The sequence below is a fragment of the Ranitomeya imitator genome, chromosome 8 (genome assembly GCF_032444005.1).
Source record: "Ranitomeya imitator isolate aRanImi1 chromosome 8, aRanImi1.pri, whole genome shotgun sequence".
Classification (NCBI taxonomy): Eukaryota; Metazoa; Chordata; class Amphibia; order Anura; family Dendrobatidae; genus Ranitomeya; species Ranitomeya imitator.
Window position 1 is genome coordinate 166,692,458 of NC_091289.1, and position 17,043 is coordinate 166,709,500.

The following is a 17,043-nucleotide window of genomic DNA, read 5'->3' on the forward strand; positions in this document are numbered from 1 at the left end:
TTCATTTTCTGATGCACGGACAGCTCAAAGATGCCCAAAACCGATTAAGAGGCGTTCACTTTTTAATAAAATTTCCACACCTTACTCCCAATTTTCTATTCGTTAAACACTGGCATTAAAACACCGATCTTGATAAATTTCCTTCATAGCATTTTTTTTTTTTAAAATGCAATTTTTTTTTTCAATATTCATCCTTGCATTTTTTTTAATGCCGCATCTAAATGTTAGTTGTAAAGCAATATTAAATATTAAATTTAAAGAATGTTAAACTTAAGCTAAAAACAGCTGCCCCAAAACCGAGAGCGTGAATCCAGTTTTTTTTCCTTTCCCAGTCCAATCTAACTGGCTGGTGCTGGTTGTAACTGTACTGTATTGCTCCGATTATTCGCAGTCTCACATATAGTGCTGGAAAAAAAATCAAAAGAAAATGTTCTTGTTCAAATAATTGACGATTAACCGTTTGGCATATGGCTGAAAATATTGCTTTCAATCATTTTCACATTGTTTTAATTTGCTCTGCGTCTTTACATCCCCAGAACCGTGTAGCTCTCAGATAATGAATAGACCCTAATGAATGTGTTTACCTTATATAGCGCCACAAACAAGGTAAACGTGTTGTTGTTTCCTTACCCCGATCCTAAGCTTTAATTATTTGGTAGCTTTTCCTAAGCATTCAAACGACAACAAATGGTGATTTTATGTGCGGATCAAAAATATGCAGTGATAGCAGTATTATAAATGCTAATCAAGCCATCACTAGATGTGCAAACATAATTAAGAAATCAAGAAAAAGCAATCATATTAAATTAATAGAAAAATAATCATTCGGCTAGGAAAAAAAAATGCAATCTGGTGTGGGGGGGAAATGCGGCTTATCATTACTAATCACAAGGTCCATTAATCACGGAGAAAGGGTCAAATGGGCTTTATATTCAATAACCCACTTATTTTCGTTCAAAATTAGACATTTCTTCATAATGTAACATAATTAGGGACACATTTTATTAAAGCCCTTCATCTTCTATTTTAGATAATGAAACAAACATATTCTTAATTCATATTGTTGTTTTTAGCGCTCCGTTGCTTTTTACCTTCATTATTTTGCAGTTTTTTTTCCTGATTTAACTAATAGGGAATGTGTGTGAGTGATAATATTAAAATATGTTAAAGCTTAGGACCAATTTTGAAAAGATTTTTATTTATTTTGATCTGAATTTGAGGTGTACTATGTCTTAAAGCTTTTTTTTTCCAGCAGGACAAACCCTGTTGAAACCCTACTGTGGAATATGGTTATCTAAGAAAGGGGGTCGTGCCTTGCTTTGGATCCTATAATCTGAGCTACTAATTTGGCAGAGAAAATGAAACCTTGATATCTGCGATCCGTCTTACTCCAGAGAAATCCACAATGTAATTATATGTAAATGTTAAGATCTACTGGCCAGACGTAGATCTCCCTGAGAATCTGCCTCCAGAGCTTATCTCAAATGAAAGGGGATGTTACCAGTGTGAGACATGTAGATCAAGAGAGCAGACTGTCAGTCATTACATGTCTCACACAGGTAATGCCCCATTTATTTAAAATAATCTCTGGAGGCAGATTTTCGAATAGATCTATGTCCCACCCATAGATCTCAACAGCTCATTTACATATTAAGAAAAGTGTGGATTTCTCTGGAATAAGACATCGGATCGCAGATATTACGGTATCATTTTATTCAACTTTCTATGACCTGTGTGCCCATATAGATGGCTTAGTAGGGTTGATCTTACTGATAAATTCTCTTTACAGGGATTGTCCACTACTGGACAACCCTCTCTTAAATTCACAATGCCCTCCCCCCTCCAAAAAAAAACCAACACACATAGATGATGGGCAGAAGACTCAACTTTGACCGTTGTTTGGCTGGAGTGTTCTCATAACAAAACAATGTCATGTGAGTGCAGGCAGACATAGCGCCAAAATCACTGGAACAACGCCATTACACCAATTTTTACAAAGTAAAAAACTGAAAAAAGGACCTTAAAAGACCGCAACAAATGGAGACCTGGTGGTGTTAACCCATTCATAGGGCCGTGCTGTAATATGTACCCATTGTTTCATCCATATTCTGAGCATTTCTAGAGTTGATCTTGATGGACAGATTTTTTTTATTAATGTAACACTTACCTATTCCATTGTCTATGTCGGTTACCTGCTGTTCATTATGTAATTGCTCGTAACATTCTTTCCTCGCACTGATATTGTGTATGAAAGATCTTTTCGAGAAACAGAACAAAGGGTCTATCGGGCACCAATACCTTCATCCCATATGAATGGAGAGAGCACAGAAGTTCATCTCATGCATAAATGCATAAGTGCAACCTAGTCATCGGTGGTATAACTTGGATTTTAAAGGCCATCCCCCAAGAATCTTAAAACAGAAATATAAACTTCAAAGTTCTCTTATATGTTCTGGTGAGTTCGGCTTCTCATAAAATGTCTTCGCAAACCATTCTCGCCCCCGAGCTATGTTTCATTCTCTACATCACATCCAGCTTTACATATCATTTGTGATCAGCACCACCTTTAATATATGCTTGTCCACATCCCTTAGTTCCCATTTCGTCTCTCCTTCGTTTATCTTTTCCATTTATCGTCTAAATCACGTAACACAAGGTGCGCAGTCACATTGCAGTTGTGATAAGGTTTCATGTGTTTTGCGTCAATGTGATCCAAGAATAAAAAAATATTTAAAAACAGAAAAATTCTCATATAGCGCTATGCTATCTTGTTGTACATCCTCACAATGCACAAATACCTGCTCCTCTAGATCCAGTGGCTTCCAAGCAGCACACTGACGAACTCAGGATCAGCATAGACTGGACATTCGAGGTTCTATATTGGTAATTGAAGGCCCCTTATCCTGTCAATTGAAACATTTTACCCTTGCACACAACCCTGTAGATACCTGTAGATGTCCCGCCACCGACCCCACTCACATCTCGCTGCGGAAGTCAGTAGAACTGGATTACTTCTTTCATTATAGGAGTAAACATTGACAGTAGATCACCAGATTTCACAATATAAACTGTATACATTATTAAATAGATATCTTGGACCTGATGAGGCTAGTCTACGTACTGTAAAATAAACCATACCAGATTGGCTGTATAAGATTGGCTGTATAATCCTTTTTTTGAAAGTTTAAGCTCCATCTCCTCCTCCTCCTGGCCCGATTGACAGCTCCTCAGTGTCCCTCCTCCCTGCTGCTGCGGCTGAAATTTCAATTGCTAAGTACAAGCTACAACTCAGTCAGGATGGGTGGGCAGAGACTGAATACTTTGGCTCATGATGTCATGAGCCCTGTCTATAGCTGAACTCATAAAACGCTAATTTTAATATCAGGATTGTATAGTCATTGCGACACGGAATTTCAAAGTAAGTACATTAGCCTCATTGGGTTGAGGAGATCTACTTCAATATGCCGCTTGTTTTGTGAAATCTGGTGACAGATCTGCCTGATGCTTTCTGAGCATCTAAGATTGGGGTTTGGTTAAATGCGTCTGATAGGATTGATGCTTTTCAGCTGCTAACTGGTGCTGCGAGAGGGGGATAGAGAGCTGCGTTATTCACCGGCTAGATATTTTTGGGATAAATAATGTAGATTTTCTAGACTTTTGGAATGCATCTATAAGATAACTCAATTTGTGTTTATATGTATGCATATACTGTTGGATATATAATGCCCAGGGGTCATATTCTCCTTTTCCTTGCTACTCGTGAAGCTTACGCAACACATCCCGCCCCTTCTTCTCCTTCACATCCTGTCTCTCCAGCAATTCCTTGTAAGTTTCCCAAATGCTAATTTTTCCAGGACTCATGTACAATACAGATCGGAGGAAGCTGCAATAATCCAAATTCCTCATACCATGGCCATGTTGGAGCATTCTCCTGCACCTAGAAACGTGATGTCATTATATGACGTCATATAGCATGCCATTGCCTATCCTATATATTCCACTATGCATGAAACCATGAAAAAATGCTTGCAATTATTATTTTAATGACCATAGAAACACAATCTAATTCTCATGGTGGCCGACCGGCAAAAAAAAAAAAATCTGCGGTAGAGCTTTGCTTCGAATGTCCTTGCCAAAATTAACTACAGCTTACATGCACACAAATGCACGTAGTGCACAGAATTATTGGACATGTATGAAATCAATGGGAAATTCCAATATTGTACGGCTCCCAAGGGTCGGAGATTATCCAGTGGTTGCAGTTTTATTACCACTGAGCTCTTACAGATGGGGGTGGGGAGAGTGTTCATTAAAAGAGAAGTTAAAGCAGATAGAAAACACCCAGCGGTGCCATACATCTCTCCTGCACTGTCCGGGGTTCGTATTATTTCTGCTGAAGTGCTGCAGAAGGTTCCTAATGGTCTTGATGAAATGTTCAGCTCGTTTCACTAAAGCCAGACCCATTGCGGAGAAAGTAGGTTACCCATTCCAAAAGTGTATGATCAATGCCTTTAATCAAAATGTGCAATAAACACGATTGTCGCATCCATGGGGCTGCGGAATATACAGGGCGAAACGGTGAAATGCTTACTGCATATACTATGATATATAGAGTTACCATACTTTTTTGTAGGGTCATATACATTTATATATTTCAGTTTTTCTTTTTTTAATAAATTTGCAAAAATTACTACATTTCTGGGGGGGGTTTCAGACAAGATGGGGTGCAGAGTGTACATTAATGATAAAAAATGAACTTTTTTTTAAATTTACCAAATGGCTGAAATGAAACAAAGAGTGAAAATTTTAAAGGGGTCTGAATACTTTCCGTGCTCACTGTATATGATATGTGTGCGGCACAATCTGAGGCAGGCGTGGTACAATTCTATCAACTGCAAATTTACTCGGGCAAGAAGCTAGTTACAAACTGTGGTACTTACCAATTATGGTAAATGGTACAGAGACAAGATGGGTACAGCGTATGGTAAAGAGGCTCACTGGTTACAATATGTAGTGCAGAGAATGAACTGTAACAAATTATGGTACAGAGGTTTGGCGGTAACAACATATACGGAGGTTTGGCGGTAGCAGTATATGGTACAGAGGCTTGGCGGTAACAGTATATGGTACAGAGGCTTGGCGGTAACAGTATATGGTACAGAGGCTTGGCGGTAACAGTATGTGGTACAGAGGCTTGGCAGTAACAGTATATGGTACAGAGGCTTGGCGGTAACAGTATATGGTACAGAGGCTTGGCGGTAACAGTATATGGTGCAGAGGCTTGGTGGTAACAGTATGTGGTACAGAGGCTTGGTAACAGTATATGGTACAGAGTCTTGACGGTAATAGTATATGGTACAGAGGCTTGGTGGTAACAGTATGTGGTACAGAGGCTTGGTAACAGTATATGGTACAGAGGCTTGGTAACAGTATATGGTACAGAGTCTTGGCGGTAATAGTATATGGTACAGAGGCTTGGCGGTAACAATATGTGGTACAGAGGCTTGGCGGTGACAGTATATGGTACAGAGTCATGGCGGTAACAATATATGGTACAGAGTCTTGGGGGTAACAATATATGGTACAGAGGCTTGGCGGTAACAATATATGGTACAGAGGCTTGGCGGTAACAATATATGGTACAGAGGCTTGGTGGTAACAGTGTATGGTACAGAGGCTTGGCGGTAACAATATATGGTACAGAGGCTTGGCGGTAACAATATATGGTCCAGAGGCTTGGCGGTAACAATATATGGTACAGAGGCTTGGTGGTAACAGTATGTAGTACAGAGGCTTGGTAACAGTATATGGTACAGAGGCTTGGTAAAAGTATATGGTACAGAGTCTTGTCGGTAATAGTATATGGTACAGAGGCTTGGCGGTAACAATATGTGGTACAGAGGCTTGGCGGTGACAGTATATGGTACAGAGTCTTGGCGGTAACAATATATGGTACAGAGTCTTGGGGGTAACAGTATATGGTACAGAGGCTTGGCGGTAACAGTATATGGTACAGAGGCTTGGCGGTAACAATATATGGTCCAGAGGCTTGGTGGTAACAATATATGGTACAGAGTCTTGGCGGTAACAATATATGGTCCAGAGGCTTGGCGGTAACAATATATGGTCCAGAGGCTTGGCGGTAACAATATATGGTACAGAGGCTTGGCGGTAACAGTATATGGTACAGAGGCTTGGCGGTAACAATATATGGTACATAGGGTTGGCGGTAACAGTATATGGTACAGAGGCTTGGCGGTAACAATATATGGTACAGAGTCTTGGCGGTAACAGTATATGGTACAGAGTCTTGGCGGTAACAGTATATGGTACAGAGTCTTGGCGGTAACAGTATATGGTACAGAGTCTTGGCGGTAACAATATATGGTACAGAGTCTTGGCGGTAACAGTATATGGTACAGAGTCTTGGCGGTAACAGTATATGGTACAGAGTCTTGGCGGTAACAGTATATGGTACAGAGTCTTGGCGGTAACAGTATATGGTACAGAGGCTTGGCGGTAACAATATATGGTCCAGAGGCTTGGCGGTAACAATATATGGTACAGAGTCTTGGGGGTAACAATATATGGTACAGAGGCTTGGCGGTAACAATATATGGTACAGAGGCTTGGCGGTAACAATATATGGTACAGAGGCTTGGTGGTAACAGTATATGGTACAGAGGCTTGGCGGTAACAATATATGGTACAGAGGCTTGGCGGTAACAATATATGGTACAGAGGCTTGGTGGTAACAGTATATGGTACAGAGGCTTGGCGGTAACAATATATGGTACAGAGTCTTGGCGGTAACAATATATGGTCCAGAGGCTTGGCGGTAACAATATATGGTACAGAGGCTTGGTGGTAACAGTATGTGGTACAGAGGCTTGGTAACAGTATATGGTACAGAGTCTTGGCGGTAATAGTATATGGTACAGAGGCTTGGCGGTAACAATATATGGTACAGAGACTTGGGGGTAACAATATGTGGTACAGAGGCTTGGCGGTGACAGTATATGGTACAGAGTCTTGGCGGTAACAATATATGGTACAGAGTCTTGGGGGTAACAATATATGTTACAGAGGCTTGGCGGTAACAATATATGGTACAGAGGCTTGGCGGTAACAATATATGGTACAGAGGCTTGGCGGTAACAGTATATGGTACAGAGGCTTGGCGGTAACAATATATGGTACAGAGTCTTGGCGGTAACAGTATATGGTACAGAGGCTTGGCGGTAACAGTATATGGTACAGAGGCTTGGCGGTAACAATATATGGTCCAGAGGCTTGGCGGTAACAATATATGGTACAGAGTCTTGGCGGTAACAATATATGGTCCAGAGGCTTGGCGGTAACAATATATGGTCCAGAGGCTTGGCGGTAACAATATATGGTACAGAGGCTTGGCGGTAACAGTATATGGTACAGAGGCTTGGCGGTAACAATATATGGTACATAGGGTTGGCGGTAACAGTATATGGTACAGAGGCTTGGCGGTAACAATATATGGTACAGAGTCTTGGCGGTAACAGTATATGGTACAGAGTCTTGGCGGTAACAGTATATGGTACAGAGTCTTGGCGGTAAAAGTATATGGTACAGAGTCTTGGCGGTAACAATATATGGTACAGAGTCTTGGCGGTAACAGTATATGGTACAGAGTCTTGGCGGTAACAGTATATGGTACAGAGTCTTGGCGGTAACAGTATATGGTACAGAGGCTTGGCGGTAACAATATATGGTCCAGAGGCTTGGCGGTAACAATATATGGTACAGAGTCTTGGCGGTAACAGTATATGGTACAGAGTTTTGGCGGTAACAGTATATGGTACAGAGTCTTGGCGGTAACAGTATATGGTACATAGTCTTGGCGGTAACAATATATGGTCCAGAGGCTTGGCGGTAACAATATATGGTCCAGAGGCTTGGCGGTAACAATATATGGTACAGAGTCTTGGCGGTAACAGTATATGGTACAGAGTCTTGGCGGTAACAGTATATGGTACAGAGTGTTGGCGGTAACAGTATATGGTACAGAGTCTTGGCGGTAACAATATATGGTACAGAGTCTTGGCGGTAACAGTATATGGTGCAGAGTCTTGGCGGTAACAGTATATGGTACAGACTCTTGGCGGTAACAGTATATGGTACAGAGTCTTGGCGGTAACAGTATATGGTACAGAGGCTTGGCGGTAACAATATATGGTCCAGAGGCTTGGCGGTAACAATATATGGTACAGAGTCTTGGCGGTAACGGTATATGGTACAGAGTCTTGGCGGTAACGGTATATGGTACAGAGTCTTGGCGGTAACAGTATATGGTACAGAGTCTTGGCGGTAACAGTATATGGTACAGAGGCTTGGCGGTAACAATATATGGTCCAGAGGCTTGGCGGTAACAGTATATGGTACAGAGTCTTGGCGGTAACAGTATATGGTACAGAGGCTTGGCGGTAACAATATATGGTACATAGGGTTGGCGATAACAATATATCGTACAGAGTCTTGGCGGTAACAATATATGGTACATAGCCTTGGCGGTAACAATATATGGTACAGAGTCTTGGCGGTAACAGTATATGGTACAGAGTCTTGGCGGTAACAGTATATGGTACATAGGGTTGGCGATAACAATATATCGTACAGAGTCTTGGCGGTAACAATATATGGTACATAGTCTTGGCGGTAACAATATATGGTACAGAGTCTTGGCGGTAACAGTATATGGTACAGAGTCTTGGCGGTAACAGTATATGGTACAGAGGCTTGGCGGTAACAATATATGGTACATAGGGTTGGCGGTAACAATATATGGTACAGAGTCTTGGCGGTAACAATATATGGTACAGAGTCTTGGCGGTAACAGTATATGGTACAGAGTCTTGGTGGTAACAATATATGGTACAGAGTCTTGGCGGTAACAGTATATGGTACAGAGTCTTGGTAGTAACAATATATGGTACAGAGTCTTGGCGGTAACAGTATATGGTAGAGTCTTGGTGGTAACAATATATGGTACAGAGTCTTGGCGGTAACAGTATATGGTACAGAGCCTTGGTAGTAACAATATATGGTACAGAGTCTTGGCGGTAACAGTATATGGTAGAGTCTTGGCGGTAACAATATATGGTACAGAGGCTTGGCGGTAACAATATATGGTACATAGGGTTGGCGGTAACAATATATGGTACAGAGTCTTGGCGGTAACAATATATGGTACAGAGTCTTGGCGGTAACAGTATATGGTACAGAGTCTTGGTGGTAACAATATATGGTACAGAGTCTTGGCGTTAACAGTATATGGTACAGAGTCTTGGTAGTAACAATATATGGTACAGAGTCTTGGCGGTAACAGTATATGGTACAGAGTCTTGGTGGTAACAATATATGGTACAGAGTCTTGGCGTTAACAGTATATGGTACAGAGTCTTGGTAGTAACAATATATGGTACAGAGTCTTGGCGGTAACAGTATATGGTAGAGTCTTGGCGGTAACAATATATGGTACAGAGGCTTGGTGGTAACAGTATATGGTACAGAGGCTTGGCGGTAACAATATATGGTACAGAGTCTTGGGGGTAACAATATATGGTACAGAGGCTTGGCGGTAACAATATATGGTGCAGAGGCTTGGCGGTAACAGTATATGGTACAGAGTCTTGGTGGTAACAATATATGGTACAGAGGCTTGGCGGTAACAGTATATGGTACAGAGGCTTGGTGGTAACAGTATATGATACAGAGGCTTGGTGGTAACAATATATGATACAGAGGCTTGGTGGTAACAGTATATGATACAGAGGCTTGGCGGTAACAATATATGATACAGAGGCTTGGTGGTAACAGTATATGGTACAGAGGTTTGGCAGTAACAGTATATGGTACAGAGGCTTGGCGGTAACAATATATGGTACAGAGGCTTGGCGGTAACAGTATATGGTAGAGTCTTGGCGGTAACAATATATGGTACAGAGGCTTGGCGGTAACAATATATGGTACATAGGGTTGGCGGTAACAATATATGGTGCAGAGGCTTGGCGGTAACAGTATATGGTACAGAGTCTTGGTGGTAACAATATATGGTACAGAGGCTTGGCGGTAACAGTATATGGTACAGAGGCTTGGTGGTAACAGTATATGATACAGAGGCTTGGTGGTAACAGTATATGATACAGAGGCTTGGTGGTAACAGTATATGATACAGAGTCTTGGCGGTAACAATATATGGTACAGAGGCTTGGCGGTAACAATATATGGTACATAGGGTTGGCGGTAACAATATATGGTGCAGAGGCTTGGCGGTAACAGTATATGGTACAGAGTCTTGGTGGTAACAATATATGGTACAGAGGCTTGGCGGTAACAGTATATGGTACAGAGGCTTGGTGGTAACAATATATGATACAGAGGCTTGGTGGTAACAGTATATGATACAGAGGCTTGGCGGTAACAATATATGATACAGAGGCTTGGTGGTAACAGTATATGGTACAGAGGTTTGGCAGTAACAGTATATGGTACAGAGGCTTGGCGGTAACAATATATGGTACAGAGTCTTGGCGGTAACAGTATATGGTAGAGTCTTGGCGGTAACAATATATGGTACAGAGGCTTGGCGGTAACAATATATGGTACATAGGGTTGGCGGTAACAATATATGGTACAGAGTCTTGGCGGTAACAATATATGGTACAGAGTCTTGGCGGTAACAGTATATGGTACAGAGTCTTGGTGGTAACAATATATGGTACAGAGTCTTGGCGGTAACAGTATATGGTACAGAGTCTTGGTAGTAACAATATATGGTACAGAGTCTTGGCGGTAACAGTATATGGTAGAGTCTTGGTGGTAACAATATATGGTACAGAGTCTTGGCGGTAACAGTATATGGTAGAGTCTTGGCGGTAACAATATATGGTACAGAGGCTTGGTGGTAACAGTATATGGTACAGAGGCTTGGCGGTAACAATATATGGTACAGAGTCTTGGGGGTAACAATATATGGTACAGAGGCTTGGCGGTAACAATATATGGTACAGAGGCTTGGCGGTAACAATATATGGTACAGAGGCTTGGCGGTAACAGTATATGGTACAGAGTCTTGGTGGTAACAATATATGGTACAGAGGCTTGGCGGTAACAGTATATGGTACAGAGGCTTGGTGGTAACAGTATATGATACAGAGGCTTGGTGGTAACAATATATGATACAGAGGCTTGGTGGTAACAGTATATGATACAGAGGCTTGGCGGTAACAATATATGATACAGAGGCTTGGTGGTAACAGTATATGGTACAGAGTCTTGGCGGTAACAATATATGGTACAGAGGCTTGGTGGTAACAGTATATGGTACAGAGGCTTGGCGGTAACAATATATGGTACAGAGGCTTGGCGGTAACAATATATGATACAGAGGCTTGGCGGTAACTATATATGGTACAGAGTCTTGGTGGTAACAATATATGGTACAGAGTCTTGGCGGTAACAGTATATGGTACAGAGTCTTGGCGGTAACAGTATATGGTACAGAGTCTTGGCGGTAACAGTATATGGTACAGAGGCTTGGTGGTAACAATATATGGTACAGAGTCTTGGCGGTAACAGTATATGGTACAGAGGCTTGGCGGTAACAATGTATGGTACAGAGGCTTGGCGGTAACTATATATGGTACAGAGTCTTGGTGGTAACAATATATGGTACAGAGTCTTGGTGGTAACAATATATGGTACAGAGTCTTGGCGGTAACAATATATGGTACAGAGGCTTGGCGGTAACAATATATGATACAGAGGCTTGGCGGTAACTATATATGGTACAGAGGCTTGGCGGTAACAATATATGGTACATAGGGTTGGCGGTAACAATATATGGTGCAGAGGCTTGGCGGTAACAGTATATGGTACAGAGTCTTGGTGGTAACAATATATGGTACAGAGGCTTGGCGGTAACAGTATATGGTACAGAGGCTTGGTGGTAACAGTATATGATACAGAGGCTTGGTGGTAACAGTATATGATACAGAGGCTTGGTGGTAACAGTATATGATACAGAGTCTTGGCGGTAACAATATATGGTACAGAGGCTTGGCGGTAACAATATATGGTACATAGGGTTGGCGGTAACAATATATGGTGCAGAGGCTTGGCGGTAACAGTATATGGTACAGAGTCTTGGTGGTAACAATATATGGTACAGAGGCTTGGCGGTAACAGTATATGGTACAGAGGCTTGGTGGTAACAATATATGATACAGAGGCTTGGTGGTAACAGTATATGATACAGAGGCTTGGCGGTAACAATATATGATACAGAGGCTTGGTGGTAACAGTATATGGTACAGAGGTTTGGCGGTAACAGTATATGGTACAGAGGCTTGGCGGTAACAATATATGGTACAGAGTCTTGGCGGTAACAGTATATGGTAGAGTCTTGGCGGTAACAATATATGGTACAGAGGCTTGGCGGTAACAATATATGGTACATAGGGTTGGCGGTAACAATATATGGTACAGAGTCTTGGCGGTAACAATATATGGTACAGAGTCTTGGCGGTAACAGTATATGGTACAGAGTCTTGGTGGTAACAATATATGGTACAGAGTCTTGGCGGTAACAGTATATGGTACAGAGTCTTGGTAGTAACAATATATGGTACAGAGTCTTGGCGGTAACAGTATATGGTAGAGTCTTGGTGGTAACAATATATGGTACAGAGTCTTGGCGGTAACAGTATATGGTACAGAGTCTTGGCGGTAACAATATATGGTACAGAGGCTTGGTGGTAACAGTATATGGTACAGAGGCTTGGCGGTAACAATATATGGTACAGAGTCTTGGGGGTAACAATATATGGTACAGAGGCTTGGCGGTATCAATATATGGTACAGAGGCTTGGCGGTAACAATATATGGTACAGAGGCTTGGCGGTAACAGTATATGGTACAGAGTCTTGGTGGTAACAATATATGGTACAGAGGCTTGGCGGTAACAGTATATGGTACAGAGGCTTGGTGGTAACAGTATATGATACAGAGGCTTGGTGGTAACAATATATGATACAGAGGCTTGGTGGTAACAGTATATGATACAGAGGCTTGGCGGTAACAATATATGATACAGAGGCTTGGTGGTAACAGTATGTGGTACAGAGTCTTGGCGGTAACAATATATGGTACAGAGGCTTGGTGGTAACAGTATATGGTACAGAGGCTTGGCGGTAACAATATATGGTACAGAGGCTTGGCGGTAACAATATATGATACAGAGGCTTGGCGGTAACTATATATGGTACAGAGTCTTGGCGGTAACAATATATGGTACAGAGTCTTGGCGGTAACAGTATATGGTACAGAGTCTTGGCGGTAACAGTATATGGTACAGAGGCTTGGTGGTAACAATATATGGTACAGAGTCTTGGCGGTAACAGTATATGGTACAGAGGCTTGGCGGTAACAATATATGGTACAGAGGCTTGGCGGTAACTATATATGGTACAGAGTCTTGGTGGTAACAATATATGGTACAGAGTCTTGGTGGTAACAATATATGGTACAGAGTCTTGGCGGTAACAATATATGGTACAGAGGCTTGGCGGTAACAATATATGATACAGAGGCTTGGCGGTAACTATATATGGTACAGAGTCTTGGCGGTAACAATATATGGTACAGAGTCTTGGTGGTAACAATATATGGTACAGAGTCTTGGCGGTAACAGTATATGGTACAGAGTCTTGGCGGTAACAGTATATGGTACAGAGGCTTGGTGGTAACAGTATATGGTACAGAGTCTTGGCGGTAACAATATATGGTACAGAGTCTTGGTGGTAACAATATATGGTACAGAGTCTTGGCGGTAACAATATATGGTACAGAGGCTTGGCGGTAACAATATATGATACAGAGGCTTGGCGGTAACAATATATGGTACAGAGGCTTGGCGGTAACAATATATGATACAGAGGCTTGGCGGTAACTATATATGGTACAGAGGCTTGGCGGTAACTATATATGGTACAGAGTCTTGGCGGTAACAGTATATGGTACAGAGTCTTGGCGGTAACAATATATGGTACAGAGTCTTGGCGGTAACAGTATATGGTACAGAGGCTTGGTGGTAACAGTATTTGATACAAATGCTTAGGGATTACAGTGTATGGCAGGGAGGTTGGAAGTAACAGTATTGAGTATAGAGGTTTGTGGTTACAGTATAAGGTAGGGAGGTTTGGTGGTTATATTATGTGGTACAGAGGCTTAGCTGATATATATCATGCAGAAACTTCTTTGATTCAGTATGTGGTATAGAGGCTTGGCTTATAAAGATTATCATCCAGAGGCTTGGCAGTTATAGTGTATTGTCAGATATTTGGGCATTTATACAGCAACTCACAATAAATAACTTCTTACAATCCCCGTCCTCCTACTTGCTTCTTGTGGATGACGCGTCCCTGCATCATCCACACAGGCTCCCCAGAATCACGCTCCTGAGCAGGCGTACTTCTCTGTCCTGTTGAGGTGCACAGGTGTTGACAGTGCACAGGTGATGGAAATTTCAGAGAGGGCCAGCGCCTGCGCACTGCAGGACTTTGCTCTGCCCTCGACAGGACAGAGAAGTACGCCTGCACAGGAGCGCAATGCCGGGGAGCCTGTGTGGATGATGCAGGGACGCGTCATGCACACAAAGCAAGTAGGAGGACGGGGACCGTAAGAAGATGGGAGACACTGGACCAAGAAGAGCGTCACCCCTCAGACCGAACCGCCCCACAGGTGAGTATAATAAGTTATTTTTCTCCTCTTGCAGGTCGGGTTGGGGGCAGATATACAGCATTATAGAATGCTGCATATCAGGCCTCAAAGGTGATGGCCATATCTTATATCAGCCAAAACTGCTGACAGGTTCCCTTTAGGTTGAGGTTGCAAAAATATGGCTTAGTTCACCCAAATACATATCTGATTGTTCTCTATATAACTTTTGCAAAAGTGGTCAGCTACTTTTTTCCCCTGAGTATTCCGTTATTTAACTTTTTTATTTATTATAAATCTGTCACAACATTCCGGCGATACAGGCCTTTTTATTTACTTCCCCGAATATGTAAATTTTTGATGGTCTTTACCAAGGTGGACATTGCTCATGGGCTGATAATGCAGAGCAACCCAAAGGCACACCCCCAAGGAATCCTGTAAGCAACGCCCTCTTGGTATAAACCCTGAAAATTATCATATTGGGCGCACTAAATAAAAAAAAACCATATCTCTAGAACAGTTTGGCGGATAAAAAAAAAATGAAATACTCAATAAAGCATCAGTAATAAAATCGGAGTCATACCTGGAAGCTTTTGACCTGGTTACAAGGACCTTCTTATCTTGTACACTGGGAAATAAACTGTTAGGAGTCGAGTTTCCTCTGCTGCACAGGGGGAATCTCGATCCGTCTCCGCTGCGGTCTCCCATTCTCCTCCAGCCGCAGTGGAGCCTGCTCAGCAGGGACGTCGATCCCAGCGTCTCGCTCAGTCTGACTCTGTGAGAAGAGTTACTGCTGCTTCTCCAGCTTCTGCCTGTAAAGCCTATACTGGTCAGCAGCGAGTGGACTTCTCTGGGACTAAGTCCTTGTCTGCGCACACTGAGCATGCCCAGGGCAAGATCTCCCGTTGGAGATCGAGGGTCATGTGCTCAGACTCTGCAGCGCATTCTATTGGTCCTCTTGGCAGGTCTTGGAAGGGCAAAGTTTCTGTGGCCGCTTCCTGTCCTGCAACTATATAAACTGCGCATGACCGCACGGCCATGCGCTAGTGTACAATTTAATATGTGTGTTTGTTGTGAGTGCAAGTCGTTCTTTAAATACCCCTACCCTATTGTATGATTGTTCGCGTATGGAGTATGGCTGCTATCTAGCGCCCGACTTATCACTCAACGTGTCACACACGTGTCAGCGTCTACTGCTGTGACCGCCAGTGCGGTGCCACGCGCCAGTGTGCGCTTCCTGACCCACGTCTGGGTGCTTAGTGGTGCCTGCCAGCACGGCACAGTTCGCACTTCGGTGCCTTAATTATATAATTCCTTTCACACCCAGTAGTGGTTTAGTGCCAGCAAGGGTCTAATCGGACTACAATCCCTGTTGGGGTTTAGTTCGCTGACCACTTGCTCGCGCTCTATGTGCGGTACCGCGGTCCTGTGACGCAACAGGATCGCTTTCTTCACGCTGGGTGAGGTTTAACCCACGCGTGTATACTTTTGAATACCGCCATATTGTCTGTCATTTCCTAGCAGCAGGTTTCACCTGCACGGTAGACCCCGGACTGCAAACGCATCTATATCATCTCTCTTGGTGCGTTCCGCCAGTCCTAACATAAACTATCATTAATGCTTACGGACTTGTAATATAATTGTCATTAAGTTTTATCTCTTGTCCTTTAGTTTTCCCAAGACGCTGGTCCAGCCACAAACAGAATGGTCCGTCCTCCGCGGGGACGATACCCGCTGCAGCGCTGATGACCAATGACCTCAACACTTTCCACTCAGGGAGAGCCGCATGGAAAGTCATTACATCACGTTTTCTAATCTTCTTCATCTCGCGGGGCTTAAAGTAAAGACATTTATGTTTGTTCTTTAAGAAACTGACCACAAAAGTTCATATAAATCAATGATCCCATTATAACCCTGCACAATAAAATTACAAACTGTTTAATACTCGGGGCATAATGAATTGTTTTGTTTGTCTGCTGTGTGTTTTTCATTGGGAGATTGTTAGGAGGTTAGTAGGCGGACACAGACAGAAGGGGGCCCTCGTGTAAGAACAGGATAAGGGCCCTTTGCAGTCCAATAGTTTTGCTATGTTAGAAGCTCCTTGCTGTTTTGGGGGTGGAAGTGGTCCCCTTACCTCTTGGCTGCACCAATGACTTGTCCATCACTGAGCGGCCAGGACCCTGGATTTCCCTGATATCCAAAGAACATGGCATCTTTGATATAAAAAAGCACATTAATTATTTCTATATTTTTTATTAGATATCATCTAAACATAATTATTTTTACTGCACA

General features: G+C 42.5%; 1 protein-coding gene across 3 annotated transcripts in view; it reads left to right on the forward strand.

Moving 5' to 3' along the window:
* Positions 1 to 16,695, forward strand: part of SEC16B (SEC16 homolog B, endoplasmic reticulum export factor) — a 184,663-nt gene extending 167,968 nt beyond the window's left edge. For all 3 annotated transcript variants that reach the window (XM_069737793.1, XM_069737792.1, XM_069737794.1), the window contains one exon: positions 16,423 to 16,695. In XM_069737793.1, coding sequence (XP_069593894.1) covers positions 16,423 to 16,497 — 75 coding nt within the window. In that variant the 3' untranslated portion in view covers positions 16,498 to 16,695. The remainder of the gene's footprint in view (positions 1 to 16,422) is intronic.
* The last annotated feature ends 348 nt before the right edge of the window (positions 16,696 to 17,043 follow it).